Here is a 17,458-nt window from a genome sequence, read left to right on the forward strand (position 1 = left end):
AATGGAACCATACATTGCATGAAATTTAACCACAGTATATGAATCACAAATGAGTTTTGTCAGCGTGGATGTAACTTGGAAGAGCTCCAAAACATTGTGGTCCAACGTCAGCTATGACAACCAATAAATGGCCTTTTACAATGTTCCTCTCATTACTGTTGTCTTAGTTTCTCTCGGCACTGAACCCCATGCCATTTGTAATTACACCTATCCCCATGTCAGGCATAGATTAGGCATGGGTACCCTTGGGTTGATTTATTTGTCAAACTATTGATCCATATTGATGATGTCCTCAGCGTCTTGTCAGTGTGGTGCCAACCATCAGCCTGCATCTTCTCTTTCCCCTTCGTCAGCATGCTAACGTATTTCTGCTGACATTTACAGCTCTTGCGCCAAGACACACACACATATACGCACGCACACACACAAAAACAGTTGACAGATGGATGTAAATATATCTTGTTGGCGAAATCCCTGTCGCTTGTCTATTCAAAATCTGCTTTCCGGCTCTAAATTTCATCAATCACCCAGCTTGTCAAGATCCTCGTGTCCTGACGATGGATGACGGTTGTGTAGCGTAGTACAGTTCTAAATTGTAATTCTGAGCAGGCTCAAGGATATGATTCACACCGTGGATTGGCACCTTTTTTTTTCCTGCCTCGATCTGTCCAATCGTCTTCCACTATTGATTTTTGCAATGACGCTGGTATTAATTTAAGATGAATATAATGACGTCCGCAGGGACACACTGTTGTCTGCTATTAGTCCTGTGCATTGCCTTGTGTGACTTAGAGAGGAAGCAAGGCATTTGTGCTCAACTATTGCTTTTCTCTCCGCAGACAAAGGAAGCAGAGTCTAAAGATGACAAAAATGGTATCCACAGGATACCAATTGTGACAAAAAAATTTGACAGTACACTTTTTTTGTGTGCATGTTGTAGTGATTGGGGAGTCTGACGAGCTCTCCATCCGCCTCTATGTAACATGCCCACATTCATTCAAAATGGTTCATCTTGATATATTGGACAATGCTGTTGAATGAATGTACAGTTTATGAGTCAAACTAGTGTAGTATGTAGTACATAATTGGCCACTGAGGGGGTTATGTGTGTGTGTGTGTGTCTTTGCATGTGCATGCGTATGCATGTGTATACCCAGATCTGTGATGCTATCAGGTGGCAATACCTTATACATTATTCACCAACACAGCACAAGGACATCTGCTACACTACAGCAAAAAAACACAATCATTTTACTCATATGGTACCTCTGCAAAATGATAAGGGGGAGAGGTATTCTGGTGCATGGATTGTTAGTAGGATTACACAAAAAAACTGCATAAGCACGAAAAATTTATTTCACTTTCCGGCGTTACAATCCACTTGCAACAGAGCCAAGTGGGGGCAGTGACTAATCTGATACAGAAACACGATTTTGCAAAGAAATCGGACAGATGTTTTAGAGGGGTCTGGAATTCTAGTTTATAAAATATTATTTGATGTAAAGTTGTGATCCGAATCAATCGACTTGCACATCAGCCTGTAAACAGATCGTATGCATTGATAAAATAGATATGTTGTATGTATTACTGTTGAAGGTGGGACACAGGAATGCTATTTACAGATAAAGTAGGCCCTGTGTCTTGTATTCTAGTGTTACTTACAGTAAATCACTCACTGTGTAATTCATAAATATTTCAATTCTAAGTATGTTATTGTGAGGGTGGCTGAGATGAGGAAAAAATATGCATACAAGCAAATCTGTATACGGAAATGTCAGAGGACAGTGCTGAATTGGCATTTTTTGTGTTCTAATGTACAAATAATGCGTCTTTGCGGACGTTTACTGATACCTTTTGGTATTCATTTATCCATTATACACTAGGGAGATTTTCACTTGCGCCATTAACTGGCGTGGACGCTGTACAAGCAAATTTAGCATCCACCTTTTTGTGCTGAATGTGCATTTCTCACAATGTGTGCAAAGTGAGAGTAGCGTAATGTAAATGGACCTGGTACAAATGAGATCTCAAAGGCACCTCAGATGGATTAGTGTGAGAGTGAGAGAAGACAGAGGAACACCTGCTCTATATTGTACTGCAGCTCACTCAAAGGTAGTCATTGCATTGGTCGATGGTTTGAAACCTCATGTCTTTTACTGATGTGTATGTACGTATGTGTATACTGCGTGTTTGTGTGTAGAGCAGGAGAGAGAAACCTACATTGTGTGTGAAATGTTGGTAGCTATGCAGCTCACTGCAATTACAGTAGTTTCTTGGGGCCAAAAAGTGCACATTAATGTGCAAGTTCACAACTTCCTCAATTTTCATAGCATGTCATCACCTCCAGTCTTGTTTGCAACCCTTTCTAGACAGCATTGTTATTAGCTTCTCTTCTTATATTCAGAGTGGCATGCATATTTTGTTTCTTGCTGTTGGGTCTGTCATCATTCCATGTGGTGATAAGAGTCAAATGGTCCATGTGACAAATGTACAAAGCTACAAAACACCTTATTTCACACATTTTTTCTATATGTGGATTTTTTAATTTGGATAAACCTAACTTAACTCAGTCATATGTTAAGATGTTAGGGGCTCAGGGATGTCCGTATCTGTCAGACACAACCGAAACATAACAAAAGAATGCCCTACAGACAGTTCCAACAAATGAAGGGAAAACAGTACTCTATGCCTAGAGATTCTGTTTCATCATCTCAACTCTTTTTTCTGAGGAAAATAAGTGGCCAACAGTGCCACTGCTGAACAGACTCCGGGGCCGAGGGACACATTAAAGTGAGCTTCAGCAAAACCAACATTACCCATTCATCAACCTGTTTCCTTCTTTTTTTTTAGCTTTATTTGTCATTAGATGTTCCCAGGAGGACGCTAAACGGAAGATGAGTAAAGAGACAGGATGAAGAATAATTGCATGTAATGTCATGCATCTGAGTTTGGCATTTGGAAACCAAGTATTTTATTCCAATTTGGTATCATTGGCAGTGACATAAAGTGGACCCTGTTTTTGTAACCCTACTTTCAGCAATTGGAAGTTTAACAGACAACTCGTAGAAAGACAACAGACTTTGCTCCCATTCTGTTCCGACACTTAAGTATCATTTATTTTGTAAGAACTGTGATAAATATTTGTACGATTCTAAGTCAACACTCGTGCTATTGCCCAGGGCAACATGAGAGTAGTGTGGACTGGTCCACTAGTACCGTGTACTGGTAATGTAAATGTAGTCTTGATTGGTGTGTGTCCCACCTCGTCTTTTAGCATGAACTTGATGAAACCTACTCAGATGTCAGAAATGTCTTCTAAGACCACTTGAACACTCCAGTTGCGATCGAGTCAATGCCCCGGGATTAATCAAATTAACAATTTCCATTTAATTTAGCATCTCCTTAACAGCAGAAACGACCAGTCCAGGGTGTACCCTGCCTCTCGCCTGGAGTCAACTGGGATAGGCTCCAGCATACCCCCATGACCCACAGTCACGATAATGGATGGATGGATAGATTAACAGTGTGTGATTTTACCTTTACCAATAGAACTCTCAAATTCCTAAGTAGACCCACTCTAATCTTTGGTGTGCATTACTACTTCCCAAGAGCTGCTCCTTTAATATTCTTTTTATTAATTGGGTCAAGGCGGGAAAAACATGCAGGAAAGCAAATAGCAAATTCCCTGATGTCATGAGATAGAATTGACTAACATGCTTTAGTAGCTAAATGAAGACTCCCAACGAGTGCAACTGCCATCCTTGATTAAGACATTAACCAAGTTAATATTTACTGTTGTTGAATGGATGGTCTCTGTCTTTTTATTATTGGATCCAGCTTTAAGTTCTCATTTTCTCCTTTCAAGCTTTTTCCTTCATGGACCTCCCAAGTATCCCTTTTCATACCACCTCTCACCTTTCTTCCCCATTGCTCTCTTGTTCCGCCTTTCTAAATTCACCCCGCTGCACTATAGCCCTCCATCTGAGAATTTTATTATCTCTGGCAGGAGTGTTTATTTTATTTTTTCCTAGCTATTCCCACTTACTTCTCAGATTTATCCCTCCCACTGCTGCTCTCCCTCACGCTCACTTTTCTGAATTGGTTTTTATGATGCCTTGCGGTTGCTTGATCTAGTGCTCAAAGCTTCGTTTGATAACTGGCGCCTGTCAGTAGGGATTTTGTGTTTGTGCACGTGTCAATTGAAAGAAATGTTACCATAAATGCATACAGATTGTTATCATCCTGGTGTAATCAGAGGTGCACATGGAAATAGATGATTACACGCTTATTTGGGTGTTAGATGACACTCTTACTGCATGACTGTGCACGCATGTTTCAGTTGATTCAGATAGTTACGTTCCCAGGAAGTGGTTGGTTTAATATTTCGGCTATCTCGGCCGATGTACCCACAGAAACACACATCCCTTGGGTCAGTTTTCCAGACTTAAGGCCTCACTTGGTCGCCTATCATCAGAGTAAAAAGCTGTTTGACCTATTTGTCAAGGGAAGGAAGCTGTGTGCAGTGCGAACCATTTTGGATGGTCTAATCCAGTCACTATTTTTGTATCTGTCCCCAGACCAGTTGGTTTTTCTGTTCATGTTTTTAAGTAGAGCCTCAACAAATTGAGTCAGCAGTTTATTGCAAACAACCATTAAATTGGAATAGGCTGTTCATCATCTGATCAGAATTTCAAGAAAACAGCCTTTGAAATCCAAAATCTTAATCATTTGGATTCAGTGGAATTTTTGTCATTATCTTTTGATGGCAAATGCAAAAAAGGTCTCTCTCTTTGAACGCAGTCAGATTTTTGAGCTAATTATTGCATAAGTAGGGCCTCTCAAGCATGCCATTGCTGCTGAGGTTGGACACAATAAGACAATAAGTCATTTTAAACTTCAAAGATGTGGAGTCAATTGTGAGACCCAAATACATCCAATTGGCTGTCCGTTAAGATTCGGCACAATCCTTCGCTATCACTGGTGCTGAGTGCAGTCCAATAACTGGCAGATGGCATCTTCCAAAGAAGGGTTTTAGGAACAAGAAGCATCTTAAAAGCTTCGTCTGCTCCTTCAATGCCACAAAATTGCCTTTTTGGAGCACCAAACATACGTAGAACATTGAAAGGTGGAAAAAAGTATATATTGTGTTTATATATATATATATATATATATATATTTTTTTTTTTTTATCTCACTTCGATTTGTTTTTGCATTTTGAAGTTTGAGTTAGAGCCTCCTAAGGGTGCAGTGCAAAATGAATTGCAATTTTTTTATCTGGTCTTCAAATTTTGGTCATACCTCACAAATAAAATATTGCCAAATATATTGGAAATATCTTTGCCAGCCACAATCAATACAGGCTGCTGTTATGGCTGCTGTTATACACACACCGAAAGGCCATCACATGCATCTTGCCATTAGTGCAATATACTGTATGTGAGTTAGAATGTAGAAAAGAAAACCATCAATACATCAGTTCATCCTAAATGCCCATCAATCCTAATCCCGTTCATGGCAGAAAGAGTACAGTTTTGTAAAACTTTCCAACAAATAATGGAAAATAAATGTGACACGACACACACATACACACACACAGTGAGCGGCAGTGCTTGTTTATTTGAGCCGACTACAGATCACAACGTATGATTAATATTTCAAGCCAATTAAGATTTTGAAAAAGCTTGTAATATGTTAGAAGTACTGAAATTGATAAATGTTGAAAATTGAGTTTGAGTTTAAACAAATGATGAGAAAGATACAGAGTTATACATCATTGAATCACATTATTAAATTATTATTATTATTATATTATATATATTATTATTATTATTATTAAAGTTACCTACTTATCAGTGTCGAACAAAATACAGGTTTCCAGTCACATAATCCAACAGTCTAGTTAAGGTCTGTGTTTTGAAAAGGCTAGTTTCAACTCAATTTGTGCCATAGTTATTTTTTTGTGTGTACGTAAACGTTCTGACTGAGTGTTCCTTTTGAGGACCTCACCAGCCTGAAACTGCGTAATTGGGCTCCTGTGTGGCACAGTATGATGCTCGTGTTATGCCTGCAAAGGCTGCCAAACAAAGTCTTTGTCTAATGGCTTTGACTGTATGCACCATTCAATATGATATAAAGTCAGGCTGGGAATCTCAGGGTACCAAATGATACGATAATATCTAACCCTCGGCCATCTCTGTGTGGAGTTTGCATGTTCTTCCCGTGCATGCGTGGGTTTTCTCCGGGTACTCCGGTTTCCTCCCACATTCCAAAAACATGCTAGGTTAATTGGTGACTCCAAATTGTCCATAGGTATGAATGTGAGTGTGAATGGTTGTTTGTCAAAATGTCCAGGGTGTACTCCGCCTCTCGCCCGAAGACAGCTGGGATTCATCATAGTTCAAAGTAAAGGAATAACACCGTCTGAGCTGCATTGTAATTACAAACTCTTACTTTTTGTTATGGATTGACAATTTAGAATGAGTGGTGAATGCTTGGGTTCTGATAAAACCTCAAAATCCTGAAGAATGAATCTAACAATCAGTATTTTTGCTGTTACATTGTTATCACTTGAGTGTTGGAAATAAAGATCATATGAATAAGTTTACCATGGTTAATATTACATTTACAAATGTAGTACCAAAAAAGGCAATGAAAATTTGAAATGCAAACACAGTGTTAATTGCCCAATGCTTGTGTAATGTGTTAAAGTCCGGCAAGTGGTTGGGACGTCACAAAAACATATTTCATTAATCTTACATGAATTGAGAGTTGTTTACCCTTCACCAACCATGAACAGAGGTAAAATGTAATATGTGTGAATGTTTTGTTTATTTTTGGTTTTTGGACAGTAACCTCAAGACAGGTATACGTTGGGGTTTCATCTGCCTTTTCTGAGTTCCACAAGAAAAGAAAGGAGAACAATCACTGAAATTGTGGCATTGATGTTTCTCCACCTCATTCTGTTTTATTTATTTATACTGTCTTTTATATTGGACCCTGCACAGTGTCCTGTGAATATATAACTGTAAAGTTGCAGGTTTATGCCACATTGCTTATGTAGACCAAATAGGAATATACAGTATGTAGAGTTGAGGTGTGTCAGCATAATGTCTGTATGAAGGAACAACACACACTCCATTCATTCGCCATCTGCTGCTGCAAAGGTACCACTGACCCAGGTCTTCATCAATCCTCTTTTCATCTTGTTAGTTTGTGTTGCTTTGCTTTATGCTTTGCCAAAGGCTGGTGCCCTCTGGCTTTGCTTTGATTGAAAGTACCGCTACTCATGGGATGCTGTCTAATGGACTGCTGAGAAAAATACAGAGAATGTGCTACTCACCACACATCCCTTAACTCAAATATATATTCCATTTGAAAATGGAAAATAACGTAGCTTATGTACATTATTAAGCCAATATAGTGAGAATCATACTCAAAGCCAAAGTGGATGAACGGGATCGCAAGCTGATCTAACTTTTGTGAATTTCCTTAAGACAAAAACTATGTCTCAGATGTATGTCCAGAACGCCTTCCGCATGTGTGCATGCACTCTCTGAAAAGTCTAAGCATGCTCCTATCGAGACAACGGGGAATCTCCTGAGGGTTCTGCTCCCAGACCTGGATCAGGCAGCTCCTGGACAGTATAGTGAACGGAAGTCCCAAAGGTGCTCGATTGCATTCACATCTGGGTACAGTCAATAACACCAGGAAGCGCTGACACCATCCAGCCTCATGAGACATCATAAGCAACCCAGGGCCAACTGCACCAGCATATTTGTGTCAAAGGAGTTCATGCCACTACATCAGCAGTCAGGATACCTCTATAGTACACAGAGATTTGTTTGGCATTGCGAGATGAAAAAAATAACCATGAGTGCATTCAACAGTCAAATACTTCCACAGGTCAACCATGTCAGCTCTGAGTGCTTGTTATCTTACATTTAAATAAAAATCTGCAGTATTTAAGCTCTTTAGAATTCACAGCAATTAAGAATTGCATGTCTTGTTGAAATAGCCTGTTTTATACTGAACATGATTACAGTATATCTTCACTGTGGCTTTATAGTATATAAACCTGCTAATAATAAATGCAGATTTTTCCTACTCCTAGACTTGTCAGCCGTCATGTTCCTCTGCCCTGCATCAACGTATTTGTGTGTTGCAGCTTTCTCGGCGTGCCCCCCGGCAGAGGCAGTTGCCCATTAACTGGCCCTCTGCCTTTTGACCTCATCTATACGGACTACCATGGCCTGCAGCAGATGAAACAGCACATGGGGCTGTCACTCAAGAAACACAAGTTAGTAGTGGTGTGGTTTTTTTTTATGTTTATGTTGCTGGTGTGTCCGTGTGTGTTTTTACATAGAGATTTTCGATAACATGATTGTCATTGTGAAATTTTGTAACATGAAGCATATCACAGTGTGAATGTGGGGGGGGGGGGGGGGGGATTGTGCATCAACATGGCTAAAAGAGAGAAGATAATGTGCCTGCCAAAAACAATAACATTAAGATTACTAGAATGTGTAGGTGTCTGCTTGTGTGAGTGTGTATGCATGGGTGTGCCTAACCGCTTTTGGCATCCCCACAGCGGTGGAACATCTTGGAAAGTAGGCCACTGCAGTCGTGAGACCATGGGAACAAAATACACAAAACAGGAATTGAAAGTGTCACTGTGGAAATTACAATTATCCCCCCCACACACACATTAAACCAGTGTGCCCCAGTTCCTTTTCTGCTACTGCTTAAGCCGTGCCCATCACTTGTATACAGTGGTAGAACATGACAGTTGTTCTGTGATAGAAAATGCATTCAACGACATGTGATTGTGACTGCAGGCCAAATGCAAAGAGAACACAGTGAGAATATGCAAATAAAAGTGAAGGTGTGTGCACAGATGAGCAAAGAGAGAAAAGACAAAAAAAATGGTCCTCAGCTGGGACAAACCTGGAAGCAAACAACGCTGAGCACAGAAAGCCATGACATGTATTTTTAAAATCCAATTATAAGCATTACAGGAGGAGTTTTTTCCTCCTTCAAAACATATTATGTTTTGCTGTTTCTCTTACTTCCAATGTGTGCGTCTTTCACCCCCACCAACACACAATGTAGCATTTCCCCCAGACTATATGTCAGCATGCAGCGGTCTGCCTCTAATTGCTTGCTGAGGCCAGCAGTCCTCCTGTACTGTTTAAAGTCTTGATTTGTGCTTTCTCTAACACTATGTGACAATTAGTGTTTGTAAAGGGAGGATGTGCAGCACTTGGTTCAAATACATAAAGATAGGTGCCCAGGTGAAGAGTTACAGAACGCATTAGAAGCAATGAAAAGCTCTTTTTTCTCTAAGTGTATAACATAAGGCTGTCTTTGAGCATTAGTCGAGAATACAGTACAGGTGTCTTCCCCCGTTGTTAACATTTACCGAGCATGCATTTGTACCTAACTGCTTTGTCCATCTCTGTCTTTCTATCTGTGTTTTCATGAATCCGTCTGCCTTGTTTGCATTCTGTCTGTTCCTGTGTTTGCTTGCCTCTCTCATCTTGATGTATCTATTTTGTCTCTGTCTTGTCTTTCTTCCAGTCGTGCCTGCCTCCTTGCTTTTTGCCTATTCGCTGGCTTGAATTTATGTTTTAATTGCAAAACTTGACCAAGTGTTATAGGTCAAAGGTCTGTCTGGCATATCGCCATCCCAAGTCTGCCTCATCAATATCTGAAGAGGTTCAGTAAAGCCTCGCGGAGCCGAGAAGCATCACTAATCTGTCATCACTAAACTGTTCTGGGGTCTCCTGTTTAATGTTCTCCCATGATGTCCATATTCTTGTTGTGTTTGGAAAATCATCGGTTATACTCTACATCAGGGGTCTCAAACACGCGGCCCGCGGGCCAAATGTGTCCCGCAGGACCCCGCCTTGATATGAAAATTTAATGTTAGTGCGGCCCGCGCAAGTTTGATATGGATGCTGTATGGTATCATGTACCCAGAAAAAAATTATTACGTTTGATTAATGTTCATGTTAAAGGTTAAATAACTGTTAATAGTTAACCTCCCTATCTGTGTGGAAGTGGTAAGTTTTTGGCTATTTAAGTTTAAAGGAAATAACTTGAAGGCTACCGTTTAGGTCGCTAGCGCTCTAGTTTGCGAGTTAGCATGTGTCTCAAAACCCTGCAGTTGCGCAATATGTTGTAAATAAAAAAAGTATAAATGTGACTATAGTCGTGTTTTGTCATGTCTACAGGGCTCTACTAATGCTTTGTTAATTTTAATCTGAAAAAAATAATTTGTCTACCCACCAACTATATGTGGTTTCTTAAGTTTTTATTATTTGCCGTTTTATTATTATTATTATTATATTTATTTATTACTGATTGATTGATTTTCTTTATTCTTGATTTGTTTATTTTTTTCATCTTATTTTGTGCATAAAAATAAATAATAAGGTATTTGAGAACAGTGGAATGTTTATCAGACCTTTTATTGTAGAAAATCGAAACCAAAGCAAAGTTTATTCATTTTTCTGTTTTTAATAAATGCGTCTTTTTTTTTTTTTTGGAAAACCTGATGCGGCCCAGTCTCGCCCAGACCCAAGCTCTAGTGGCCCCCAAGTAAATTGAGTTTGAGACCCCTGCTCTACATCGTTGTGGTCTCTGCCCCATGTCCCAATTAACACTTGGCATGTAGAACTTTTTTCTTTTGTTCTTTCTTGAATTCAATAGTGTTCCTCACCAAAAACTTTGTTTTTTTACCCAAAAGAATTAAGAAGGGGGGGTGTTTGAAGATCTGATGTCTGTTGACAAGACGAGAGCGTGTGTCGCTGGAGGGCCGTGAAAGAAAGTTAGTCAGGAATTGGACATAAAGCTTTCAGGGTGGATTTGTTCCATGCCTGACAAATACAACAGAGTAGAGTCCTGAACAATGACAAGAAATACAAACTAGAGACTTAACCTTCAAGGAGTGGCAAGGGATGTTATGTAGTATGTACTGTATGTACAGTATGTATGTAGTATGTATTGCATTGAACTGCCAGCTAAAATTGGAGTTACGCCTGCTGTTGTTTATTAACGAATGAATGTTGTATTTTAATGTATCTTTTACTCTGTCTACTTGCTTTATTCAACTTCATTCTTTGAGTATTTTGAAAAGCACTATACAAATAAAATGTATTATTATTATTATTATTATTATAGTGATCTGATCTATCATATTTATTATTAACTTTATACATTCCCACATATTTGTGGGAACAGCTCCCATATTTGGACGCAAATATCAGGTGAAAGAATATTCCAATAGACGGATCTCCTCTCTGGGTCCATTCTGGTCTCCCAATCGATCCAACTGCTTGTGCAGAGCCAAAAACGAGAAGATCTTGTCTATTGCATGGAGGAGACCAATTGATCAATAGCTTTATTCAGGTTTTTCGAGAACAGTGCAAAAGTATGAGACGGGACTAAACGAAATGTGTGACCGTCTTCGTTGAAGAAGAGGAAGTATCCTTAACTTTAACATGTGTGAAATTGTCATTGCATTTTTTTTCCCTTTTCATTTTCTGTGTTACTAATATGGTGGGTGCGGCAAAGTCTCGAGTATGGAAGAAAATATTCCCTGTAACTAATGCATTGCTATAGTCAACTGGCATATTTGTCGATGCTTTTGGTTCTAAACACAGATGGAGGATGGAATAATAAGAGTCCTGTTCCAATCTGGCAACGAGAGCTATGACGTGCAGCACCATCTGAGTCATTTTAAAGCAATTTAAAACCAACTTGTGAGCTGAAAGAAATAAGACCGCTCGCCGTCATTGTGCTCACACCCAAAGCATACTAATTGTGTTGGGTAAAATAGTTTTTTCAATGGCACGTTCCTCTGTGTGGTGAGCACTGACTTGCTTTCACTCTAAAATTATGGGCAGGGGTCTCAAACTCACTAGGACGCTAGTTTGAGGCCCCCGCCTTGATATGAAAGTTTAATTTGTTTAATTTGTTTTTTGATTTGCTTATTTATTTTTCCATTTTATTTTGTGTCAAAAAATTTACATTAAACATTTATTTAATTATTTAATAATAAATAAAAATGTATTTGTTCATTTGTTTCATTTGTTTTTTTGATTTGCTTATTCATTTTTCCATCTTATTTTGTGTCAAAAAATAAAAATTAACATTAAACATTTATTTAATTATTTAATAATAAATAATTAATTTGTTCATTTGTTTCATTTGATTTTTGATTTGCTTATTTATTTTTCCATCTTATTTTGTGTCGAAAAATAAAAATTAACATTAAGCATTTATTTAATAATTTAATAATAAATAAAAATTAATTTGTTAATTTGTTTCACTTGTTTTATTTGTTTTTTATTTGCTTATTTATTTTTCCATCTTATTTTGTGTCAAAAAATAAAAATTAACATTAAACATTTATTTAATAATTTAATAATAAATAAAAAATAATTTGTTTCACTTGTTTCATTTGTTTTTTATTTGCTTATTTATTTTTCCATCTTATTTTGTGTCGAAAAATAAAACATTAAACATTTATTTAATAATTTATAATAAATAAAAATTAATTTATAATAATTTATTATAATTTAATTTTTTTATCAGAGCTTTTGCAAAGAACCAAAGCACTGAAAAAGTGGAGGGTATAGCCAAAGCATTGAAGACTATTATATATATATATATTTATTAATATTTAATATTAATATTTATTAATATTTTATTATATTTTTCTCTTTTTTTTCTTATATATATATATATTTATTTATTTTTTTTTTACCTGATGCGGCCCAGCCTCACCCAGGGTGATCATCAGGGTGATGGGTGATCATCGGTGAGCAACCATTTAACTGAGATTAACCCCACACCATGATGCCTGGTTAGATATTCAACTCAATGTCTTCCCTGCCATGGTTTCCATCCATGTCGCACACCCCTCCTCTCTCTGGGTTCTCTTATCTATGCCAAGTAACAATTTCACTTTCTGACACGGGGGTGATATGTGATAGTGCAGCATGGACGGAGAGACCTGATAGAATATTTGTCTTTCTTTGTCATTAATAATTCACTTAGAGCTTTCTGTGACCCAAACATGCAGCCGTCCTTTTGTAGGGTGATGCCTACATATAAATAAGACATAAGCGGCGATCATAATTTCATATTTTCTGGTTGGAAAAATGTTTCCCACTACAGCCTTCGTTCACCTCAGTTGAGTTTGTTTAATAACACTGTTTAAACATCCATGTACACTTCATTTCATCCCTTATTTTCAGAGGTAAATGTTAGGTAAAGCATACAGTGTTATTTTTCCTCCACTGTTGGTTTAAATCCTATAAAAGTGCCATCACAGTGGGGGGAATTCGACCATAAAACAATAGTAATAGGACATGTATTTGTGGTAGGTGTTCGGCTGATGGACTGATAAATCTACCGGCCTTGTCAGACTGCCATTGGAGATGGTTCAGAAATTAGACTCACTCACTGCACAGTCAATGTATGGATTTATGCTGCAGTGTACAGTAAATACGCCATTCTGATTTTTGTTTTTTTTACTGAACACCTGAAACAACCTGGATGCCAGGTTCCCTTATTCAATGATCTGCACTCCTAATGTATCAGATTTAGACCATATTTGATGGTATACGCTAACGCTGTAGTTTGGATTTAAAGCTGTCTTTGAAAGCCTGAAAGGAATTTGCAAGATGAGGGATTGGATGCTACCTTTAGCCCTTCTTAATCCCCCTTTGCTCACAGACAGACAAGTTGGATCTGCTTCGCTGCTTCAGACAAGGGCATAGTATGTTTGTCCGTGTGTGTGTGTGTGTGTGTGTGTGTGTGTGCTGACACTGTACCAATGCTGTATTACGCTACTCTTAAAGGGGACCTATTTCCACTTTTCTGACCTATAAATGTAGTTAAAATGTTGTATTCTCGTGTTAAATGATACCAAACTTTCAAATAATGAGGTTTGTACATTCGAAAGTGAGCACTGAAAGAAGTTTGCGATGACTCAAAACGCTTGGTTTCAAAAGGCGTGGTAAAACCGGCCCTTTGTGATGTCATAGAGGGGCGGACTTCCTTATGTGGTTCAAGCGCTTTAGGCGAGTGACTAATCACAGCGGAGTGGGCATGACCGGAGTCGGTGGAATAATTTAAAACGACTGTTTGGGCAGGAAGCACAAATCAAAGGAAATACAGTTGGAATAGTTTTCTGTGCAGGTTATTGTGTGTAACGGCTCTATAGGAGACCACCACTCAATACCAAGGGTCGAAAAATGAGCATAATAGGTCCCCTTTAAAATTTATTTTCTCCTCTTGTTTTTTTTAAACTCTTACCTTTGTTGTCGTGATGATGTTTAGCTAGTTTAGCTGAACAAATCTACAGTGATGCATTTAGTTTTGTTCCGTGTGTAACCATTAATTCTGTGAGTTTGTCAGCTTTTACCTTTTGTTCCCTCACATTAGTCAAACCTGCAGATGCGTGCTGTTTCATGAACAGCTGTGTTCAATTTGCATTTGCTCTTCTGAATCTTACAGCCAAAGCTGTTTGTATAAATGGGGGAAATTGCAGTTTTTTGTTTTTTTTTTTATACTGGCTGTACTTTGTCATTACAGATGTCACATCCGAGTGATTGACACTTTTGGGACAGAGCCAGCTTACAATCATGAGGAGTATGCTACTCTTCATGGCTACCGGACCAACTGGGGCTACTGGAACCTGAACGCCAGGCAGTACATGACCATGTTCCGTAAGAGTCTTTATGCACTATGGAAACATTATAGTGGAACATCTGAAGTTGGATAATGACTCTCATGGAGATTGCTGGTTGAAAACTTTACCCATTCCATACAAGTTTTGAATTAGACCACAATTTTTATAAAATATATAAAGTCGTCCAAAACTTTGATGTTTGAATGTGAAGTCATGCAAGACCAGGACCTCATTTTAGTGATAATGAACTTTGGTTATTTTGGGTTTTTTTCACTTTTGTATTAACAGTGGTGAACTTGCTTTTACACTTATACAGAGGGGGGTTTGACCAGCATCCTTGAACACCAGCATCCTTGAACACCAGCATCCTTGAACACCTAACACAGCCAATAAATTATCATTGATGATTTTATTTACTTTTATTCTGTTCTGAAGAAATTGTGGATCTGGAATTAATTTTTATTTTTTTGTCGATACAGATCCTAATAAGATTTTACAGACAAAGATTATCTGTGCTCTCTTTGTCTTATATAGCAAGACAGTTTGCAAGCTGTGTTTGTTTTTTTTTACATAACTGAGGCTGCACGGCGGTCGAGTGGTTAGCGCGCAGACCTCACAGCCAGGAGTCCATGTTTCAATTCCACCCTCATGCTCAAACATGCTAGACCACTCCAAATTGTCCATAGGTATGAATGTGAGTGTGAATGGTTGTTTGTCTATATGTGCCCTGTGATTGGCTGGCGACCAGTCCAGGGTGTACCCCGCCTCTCGCCCGAAGACAGCTGGGATAGGCTCCAGCACCCCCGCGACCCTCATGAGGATAAGCAGTAGAAAATTAGTGAATGACTGAATGAACTTACTGTGACTCACTGATATATTGGAGACATTACATTGTGTTTGTCTCATATTCAATTGTAAATGCCGTCAGAAGCAGTCATCTGGTGCATTGCCATTATAGCGTCAGCATCTACTGTAGGTGCCAATGTTTCACTTTGAGCACCTGCCGACTGTGACTAAACCCACGCACTTTAGTATAGTGATTATCTATAGCCGGTAGCAGCTGGCTCATGGACAATGACTATTTATAATACTTAGACATGACGCTTTAGGAAGGAATTAGCAGTGCAATGAAGCAAACAAGTGTGAAATATACTTTCCTCTTTTGCAGCTCACTCATAGAACCATTGTCTCTCTCTGCCTACCTTCTTTGTCTTCTAACCATGTGCTCATTAACCATTTAGCTCACACGCCAGATAACTCCTTCATGGGCTTCGTGTCGGAGGAGATGAATGACACAGAGAAGAGGAACATCCAGCAAAGCAAAATCAACAACATGGCAGTTGTGTATGGAAAGGAAGCCAGCATGTGGAAGGTACAAACGCACAAAATCCAACATCAGCGATTGATGCCATACAACCACAAGCTTCCATTTGGTTGCTCTTTGCGTCTCACAGAAATGAAAAACACAAACCGCAGGTGTCCTGGAAAATCTATTTGTTATTGTATGTGTTTGTCACCCTTTAGAAGGAATACCAACAAAGTATAAGATATGTACGGATGTCACACATGAACAACATCTCACATGTGATGGTTACTTTGATTTTTTTTTATACACACACATCAAATTTAACAATGTTATTTAATATCCCTTTCTCACTTTGCATCTGTCTTTTGCCCTACAAGCTTCAGGTAAGACACTTTTTATTTTGTTTCTTGTTTCATAACCAATGCATGAATTCTCAATTGTATACTGCTGGGAAATTAAAGTTAAATAAGGTAAATAAATAGATTATTGGCCTTAACCACCAGCATGTTGTAGCTAAATATTAATTTGTGTTGTTTGTCGCATGCTTGCATGGAGTATAGTTTTTCATAATGCTCTACTGTCTTTTTTTTTTTTTTTGGGCAAATATATGAAACATTACAGTGCATTTCTTACATCAATCAAAATATAACTTTCCATTATTTACATTTGTATTCAACTATCTGATAACAAGCCCAAAAGGAGTAGGCTGAAGCAAAAGCTTATAAATGCCTACCTCTTTTTGCAAGATATAATCATGTTCATGCCACTGTCTTGTTTTCCCCTGTTATTATTATCATTGTATTATTATTATTATCATTGTATTATTATTATTATTATTATTATTATTATTATTATTATTATTATTATTATTATTATTATTATTATTATTATTATTATTATCATTGTATTATCATTATCATTATTGTTATAATCTTTATCATTATTACCATCATTATAATCATCATTAATATTACAATTTTCATCATTATAATTAACAATTTTTTGATTTTTTTTATTTTTAATTATTGAATTTTACAGACTTCATTGCTTCTTGTAGACTGCTGTATCATTTCATCTGTTATTTTCTGAAATCCACAGTCTTTGTAAATGTTACAAAAAAGTGGGCTAATAAATTGACACACAAAGACTATCTTTATATTTAGTACTAATCACTGACTGGCTGGAAAAATCCCTACAGAGAAATTGATCAATAATTCCTGCCTGCAGTTAGACAGCAAGAGGATTAACTGGGTGAGGGGGGGTCATAGTGCAGGGGCAGGGATACAGTAAGCACCATAGCAGCAGTCATTAGTACACACATACACTGGAGCTGCTTCATGGCTTATTCACAGGATTCAACTTGGGTTTTTTTTTTGTCATTTTCAGCTTAGATTTTTAAAACCTGCTCACTGCTCTTTCAAACACACTGCAGTTATAACGTTTTGGAATAG

General features: G+C 37.9%; 1 protein-coding gene across 3 annotated transcripts in view; it reads left to right on the forward strand.

Moving 5' to 3' along the window:
- The window catches only part of LOC131134126 (alpha-1,6-mannosylglycoprotein 6-beta-N-acetylglucosaminyltransferase B-like), a 77,310-nt gene that overhangs the window by 49,039 nt on the left and 10,813 nt on the right, over positions 1 to 17,458 (forward strand). For all 3 annotated transcript variants that reach the window (XM_058079026.1, XM_058079019.1, XM_058079008.1), the window contains 3 exons: positions 8,165 to 8,296; positions 14,605 to 14,738; positions 15,943 to 16,073. In XM_058079026.1, the coding sequence (XP_057935009.1) occupies positions 8,165 to 8,296; positions 14,605 to 14,738; positions 15,943 to 16,073 (397 nt within the window). The remainder of the gene's footprint in view (positions 1 to 8,164; positions 8,297 to 14,604; positions 14,739 to 15,942; positions 16,074 to 17,458) is intronic.

The sequence above is a fragment of the Doryrhamphus excisus genome, chromosome 1, assembly GCF_030265055.1.
Source record: "Doryrhamphus excisus isolate RoL2022-K1 chromosome 1, RoL_Dexc_1.0, whole genome shotgun sequence".
Taxonomy (NCBI): Eukaryota; Metazoa; Chordata; class Actinopteri; order Syngnathiformes; family Syngnathidae; genus Doryrhamphus; species Doryrhamphus excisus.